The sequence below is a fragment of the Lycium ferocissimum genome, chromosome 3 (genome assembly GCF_029784015.1).
Source record: "Lycium ferocissimum isolate CSIRO_LF1 chromosome 3, AGI_CSIRO_Lferr_CH_V1, whole genome shotgun sequence".
Taxonomy (NCBI): Eukaryota; Viridiplantae; Streptophyta; class Magnoliopsida; order Solanales; family Solanaceae; genus Lycium; species Lycium ferocissimum.
The window spans coordinates 40,464,104-40,471,265 of record NC_081344.1 but is presented as its reverse complement, the minus strand read 5'-3'; the positions used below and the strand labels follow the sequence as shown (position 1 = coordinate 40,471,265).

At 43.1% G+C, this 7,162-nt stretch overlaps 1 protein-coding gene across 1 annotated transcript; it reads right to left on the bottom strand.

Annotated features, from left to right (window-relative positions):
* Window positions 1-1,045: 1,045 nt before the first annotated feature.
* On the bottom strand, window positions 1,046-1,423 carry LOC132048876 (uncharacterized). Its single transcript, XM_059439560.1, has one exon. The coding sequence runs from the start codon at window positions 1,421-1,423 to the stop codon at window positions 1,046-1,048; it is 378 nt and encodes a 125-aa protein (XP_059295543.1).
* Window positions 1,424-7,162: the final 5,739 nt, after the last annotated feature.

Genomic DNA, 7,162 nt, shown 5'->3' with positions numbered 1-7,162 from the left:
CCGATCCAATAGTCAATGTTGCGGAACATGCAACTCAATCCCAGTCAATGTTACGATAGGTGCAACCCAATCCAAGTAAGTGTTATGGTGCGCAACCCGTTAATATGTATAAATGAGTGTATGCATGATAACAATGCCAACAAGAATACAAGAATCAATCGTGCCACACATGGACACATATCTCAATCACAATATCAATATCAACACCTTATTTTCCCTTCCAACGACCTCAACAGTGATGAATATGATCTCTAAATCATAAGGCAATCACTAATCATCAATTGTAGAATCAGTCATGTGGTGATAAGCTAACAAATCAAAATAAGGCAACAACTCAATAGAACACAATAAGGCGACAAGCCATAGTCCACAAAAATACCAACCTAAGTATTCCGTCCTAAACTCCATACCCGAAGGTTTACATGCTTTCTCCAACGATCACTAACTCTACATAAGAAAATCCTGGTTTTTGACAAGATTAAACCCAAAATCTGACTATCACACGAGGCCCCACAGATATAAAACAAACATGCAAACACATATAAAAATGTGCTACGAACTCATCCGTGGCCTCGAATTTTCAACGGAGCTCTATTTGACCAAGTCAACCCCCAATGGCCCAAAGTCAAGTTTCCAACCCAAGTCCCAAAAACGCTCCCAAGGACCCTGGGAACCAAACCAAAAGACTCACCAAGTCATAAACGGTCATCCGGAGCTCTCGGAATAGACAAAATTTTGAAAAAGTTCTGTTTACCCAAAAGTCAACTTAGAGACAAACATATCAAACTTTAAGGTTCAAACTTCCAAAAGTCACACTAAAACTCGCCCGATGTCCTCGGGAAAGGGTCAACATGGGTAAAAGGATCGATAGCACTATAACGACCAATCGGGTCGTTACATCAGATACTAATTAAACAATCGCTCGTCCTCGAGCGACAAGGACTAGAAATAGGGGAAAAGTACCTGAGTTAGCAAACAACTGGGAATATCTCTCACGCATATCAGACTCGACCTCCTAAGTAGCCTTAACAGGATAAGGCTTTCATTAAATTTTAACAGAAGCAATCTCTTTAGACCTTAGCTTCCTAACCTGCCTATCTAGAATCGCTATAGGCTCCTCCTTGTACGACAGATTTTTATCAAGCAACACAGAATCCCAATGAACGATATATGAACCATCAGAATGGTACTCTTTCAACATGGACACGTGGAAAACTGGAGGAACACCTGACAAGCTTGGTGGCAAAGCCAACTCATAAGCAACCTCTCCAACTCGATGGAGAACCTCAAATGTGCTAAGGTACCTCCGGCTCTCGTTGCCCCTCTTCCCAAATCGCATAACACCCTTCATGGGTGAAATCTTCAAAAGAACCTGCTCATCCTCCATAAACTCTAACTCCCGAACCTTTCGATCCGCATACATCTTCTGTCGACTCTGGGCTGCTAGAAGCTTTTCCTGAATAAGCTTCACTTTGTCCATGGATTCTCTCAACAAATCTGTGCCCCATGGGCAAACTCAAAAGCATCAAACCACCCAATAGGAGAAAGGTACCTCCTACCATACAAAGCCTCGAACGGTGCCATATCGATACTGGAATGATACCTGTTGTTGTGCGCAAACTCCGCTAAGGGAAAGAACTGGTCCCAATGATCACCAAAATAAATAATGCATGCTCTTAACATAACCAAGAGCACCTGGATAGTACTCACGAACTGACCATCAGTCTGGGGATGAAAAGCTGTACTCAGGTCCAACTGATTACCCAACTCTTCCTGGAAAGCCCTTCAAAAATTGGAAGTAAACTGGGGACCTCGATCCGAGATAATAGAAATAGGGACCCCGTGCAATCACACAATCTGACGAATGTAAATCCTGGCTAACTTCTCCGCAGTATAAGTGACCTAAACTAGAATGAAATGAGCGGACTTAGTTAACCGATCAATGATAGCCAAAACAGAATCAAACTTGCCTAAGGTGTTCGGAAGACCCACAACAAAATCCATGGCAATCCTCTCCCACTTCCACTTGGGAATAGGCATCCTCTGAAGCACACCACTAGGTCTCTGGTGCTCATACTTGACTTGCTGACAATTCCTACACTTAGCCACAAAATCTGCAATATCTCTCTTCATCCTACCCCACCAGTAATGCTGCCTCAGATCATGATGCATCTTCATAGAACCCGGATGAATGGAACATCTAAAACTATAGGCCTCCTCCAAAATCAAACGAATCAAATCACTAACACAAGGAATGCACACACGTCCCTGGATCCTCAGAATCCCCTCATTGTTAAGCATGGCCTCCTTGGCCTCACCTCTCAGAACCTTATCACAAAACACAACTTGGCATCCTCAAACTGTTGGGCCCTAATCTCCTTCAAAAGAGACGACCTCGCCTCAACACAAGCTAAGGCCCTGCCCAGAACTGAAATATCAAGGCGCATGAAACTATTAGCCAGAGTCTAAACCTCCATGGCTAACTGACGCTCAGAAGTAACTAATCCGACTAAGCTACCCATACTCACTGCCTTGCGACTCAAGGCATCAACTACTACATTGGCTTTCCCTGGATGATAGAGAATGGTGATGTCATAGTCTTTCAGAAGCTCCATCCACCTACGCTGTCTAGAATTTAGATCTCTCTGACTGAACACATGCTGAAGGCTGTGGTGATAGGTGAACACCTCACAATGGACTCCGTACAGATAGTGTCTCCAAATCTTCAAGGCAAAGACTACCGCTAATAACTCCAAATCATGGGTAGGGTAGTTCTTCTTATGGATCTTCAATTGTCGGGAAGCATACGCAATGACTTTACCCTTCTGCATCAACACAACACCCAAACCAACACGAGATGTATCACAATACACTGAGAAATCCTTACACAACACCCAAAACAACACGAGATGTATCACAATACACTGAGAAATCCTTACAAAACACCCAAACCAACACGAGATGTATCACAATACACTGAGAAATCCTTACCCTCCATGGGTAATGCCAAAATCGGTGTTGAAGTCAAAAGAGTCTTGAGCTTTTGAAAGCTCTGCTCACAAGCATTGAACCACTGGAAGGGAACCTCCATCTGAGTCAATCTAGTCAACGAAGAAGCACTAGAAGTGAAACCCTACACAAATCGACGGTAATAGCTGGCTAATCCCACGAAGCTAAGAATCTCAGTCACAGTAGTGGGCCTCATCTAGTCTCTAACAGCCTGAATCTTCTTGAGATCAACCACAATCCCTTCCTTAGACACAACGCGCCCAAGAATGCCATAGACTCAAGCCATAACTCACTCTTCAAAAACTTGGTGTAAAGCTTCTTCTCTTCCAGCAACCCAAGGACAATCCTCAAATGACGCTTATGCTCCTCCCTAATCTTCGAATATATCAAGATATCATCGATGAATACAATGACAAAGGAATCAAGATATGGCTTAAAAATGCCATTCATCAAAGTCATAAATGCAACTGGGGCATTCATAAGCCCAAATGACATCACAAGGAACTCGGAATGACCATAACAAGTCCTAAAGGCCGTCTTGAAAAACATCCTCGGTCCGAATCTTCAACTGATGGTAGCCTGACCTCAAATCAATCTTCAAAAATACCGAAGCACCCTGAAGTTGGTCGAACAAGTCATCAATGCGAGGAATAGGATACTTATTATGAATGGTGACCTTGTTCAACTGACGGTAATCTATGCACATCCTCATTGTACCCTCTTTCTTATTCACAAACAAAACAGGAGCACCCCAAAGGGAGACACTCGATCTAATGAACCCCTTACTCAACTGATCTTGTAACTGCTCTTTCCACTCGCTCAACTCAGCGGGTGCCATCCTATAAGGAGGAATAGAAATAGGGCGCATGCCCGGATCCAAATCAATGTCCGGGTCGGGTGGCATACCCACCAAATCAGAAGGAAAGACCTCCGCGAACTCACTCACAATGGGCACAGACTCAAGGGGCAAAGAAGCAATACTAGTATCACAAACATGGGCCAAGTAAGCCAAACACCCTTTGCTAACTGACTTCTTCGCGCGGAGATTAGAAATAATCTCCTTCGGAGCGGGGCTCGGAGTACCCCTCCACTCTAATCTAGGAATCCTACTCCCAAATGCACACACAAATATACACGGTCGTACAAGTAATATAGACTGTTAAGTCCAGATATTGATCCCACAAAGACTTAGATTCTACTGTTAAACTAATTCAAATTCGAATGAAACTATTCAAGAAAGTGAAAATCAAGATGTTTGTTGTACTAAACTGAAACTGAAAAGTAAACAATTTGTGATGGGTGTTTTTTTGACTGAGACTATTTCGACAAAGATTGTAAGGTTTATCAGATGAGAGAAAGTTCTAGGGTCATGGCTTTCGACAATCCAGTTGATCTTCAGACAATTCCACCTATCTTATTTCCTGGGTTACTAGTTGATGGGTTAATTATAACTTTATGAGTATCTTTCGAGTTGCTCACAAGCCTGTAGATGCTACTATAACGCCTATATCCCTATGGTCGTCAGAGGTAACAAGAACGCATTTACTCCTCTGTATTCAACTAAGCAAGGCTAAAGGGTATATTCCTATCCTCATTAGCGAAACGATTATATCGAACAAGCCCTATTTATTCTTATTACGCATGCAAATTCCCTATCCCTAGTTCAATTCACACGCCACAGATAGTGTCTAACTATTGGCCAGATAATCAAACAATTAAGATCAAGAATAAATAAGCAACCCAAAATATGAAAAATCAATAGAGCATAATTGTCGTCAAACCAACTTTCAAGTCTTTCGCCACAACCCTAGAATTAAAAAGTTTAGCTACTCATGATTCTCAATGAACAACAAGAATATATGAATAATCTAGGGTTAAAAAGATGAAAATAAAATAAAATCTACAGAGAGAAAGTAAAATGGCGGCTTATAAGTCTTAGAATATCCCAGCCCACCGTTTTCAGCTAATAAAATGTCTATAGATAGTCTAGGGTTAAAACAAAAAATAAGTAAACCTAATCCCGATTAAAACGGGAAAACTGCCCGTCACTGTGCTTTCCTTCCGCGATGCGGAAGGATAGCCTGATGTACTTTCGCTTTTCTTCCCCTATGCGGATGAAAAGCCTGATGGCAAATTTTGGTCAGGACCTTGGTCTGTCCGCGTTCTTCAAGCGATGCGGATGAAAAGCGAGACCTTCAGTTCAATTTTTTTTTTCTTTTAGTTCATCACTTGTGGTCTTTGACTCGTCACCTCGTGTAATCATCATATGCTCCAAAATCAAATCACTTTTAGCCCTATTTTTCATCGTTTATCATCATCGTAACTATACACAAGAAATATACGACATAAGTTCAAATACAACGATTTCATCATAGATTAAGCGATAAAAGTCATAAGAATAGGATGTAAAATGACACGAAACATGATATTTGTGCCAAATATCAATAGCTAATGTGACTATCTTGGCATGACAATCCAAGATCGCGTGATGCGATAACAACCAAGTCATATCCAATATAATATCAAAGTCTACCATATCTAACATCATCAAATCTACCCAAGTATCATATCTCATAAAAGTAACGAAGCAAGACTGAAACACTCGATCAACAACAACTAACTCTCTAACTGTAGTAGACACATGGACAGGCACATCAAGATGATCACTAGTCAAATCCCAACCAACAGAATGATGGGCAGATACATATGAGAAATTAGACCCCAGATCAAACAAGACAGAAGCAGGTCGATGACGAACATAAATGTTACCTGAGATCACTACATCAGAGGCCTCAGCCTCAGCCCTACCCAAAAAGGAATAGCAAGCACCGCGACCACTCGAAATCCCTTCGTGCCCTCTGCGGAGGCATGAGAACGCCTACTCGACCGGGTGCCTAACCCTAGACTGATAAGATCCTCCGTGGCCTAACTGAGCACCACCTTTGGCTGAAGAACTACCCCGGCCACTAGGTGGTGCCGGAGTCCTCGAAGTCTGGAATCGAGAACCCTGTTGGGACCCACTCTATTAGGAGATAGGACAATCTCTCATCAGGTGACTAGAGTCACCACAAACATAGCATGACCTGGGGCCTGGAGGTTGATACACGGAAGCTGATGAACTAGATGGACCACCACGGTCAACTGGACGAGTGTAGGAACCACCATAGGACTATCCAGCTGTATAACTACTGGGTCTAGAAAGACCACCTAAAGAAGCCTACAACACGAACTGAACAGGGTGGCTGGGGACTGACTGATAAGGCCTAGATGATGGTCCCCCACCCTTATAGCTACAATTACTCTACCCACCATGATGACATGGCCTCTTCACACTAGACTCTTCCAAAGATCGAGCCTTGGTAGACTCAACACCCATAGCATGATCAAAAACCGCCTGAAAGGAAGATCCTAAAGTCACCAGCTGGAGACAAGCAACATGGAGCGAATATATAAGCCCAACAACAACCCTACAAACCCTTTCCTCCTCCATGGGAACCAACTGAGTAGCATACCTAGCCAAAAATTGAAATCTGGCCTCACACTCTAACAATGACATACCTCGCTGTCCCAAGTAAAGGAACTCATCTCTACGATCATCCCTTAAAGTATGCGGCACATGCTTCTCCAACAAAGCCTGATGAAACTGGGTCCAAGTAAGTGGAGGTGCACCAACGGGTCTGCCCTCAATATAAGTCCTCCACCAAGTCTTCACGTCGCCGTAAAACTGAAAAGACACATAATCCATACCATGAGACTCCACAATACGCATCTTATAAAGCCTTTCATGCATCTCCACTATAAACTCATACGCATCCTCACTACACAAGCCAAAGAACTTAGGCGGCTCTATCTTCAGGAACTTCCCAACAAGCTCCTGATCTACAACGGTCAAAGTTTGAACTGCCAAAGCTTTGGGAACACCCTCAAGGACTGGAATACCACCTAAACACGGGACCACAGTAGCAGCAAGATGCATCCCCATAGTCTGTCCCTTCTCGGGAGTCCATACCCCCAGTCGAGTCTGGTAATGACCTGGAGTAGTGGCACTACCTACTCCATGTTGGCCGTCAAGATGAAGAAGTACACGAGCCATGATATCCTGGAATGCCTGATCAGACATGGAATCGAGATGAGTCTAGTCTGGTCCCTCACC

Coding starts and splice junctions, on each gene's coding strand:
- LOC132048876 (XM_059439560.1), bottom strand. CDS start 1,423: ATGTATGCGGATCGAAAGGTTCGGGAGTTAGAGTTTATGGAGGATGAG.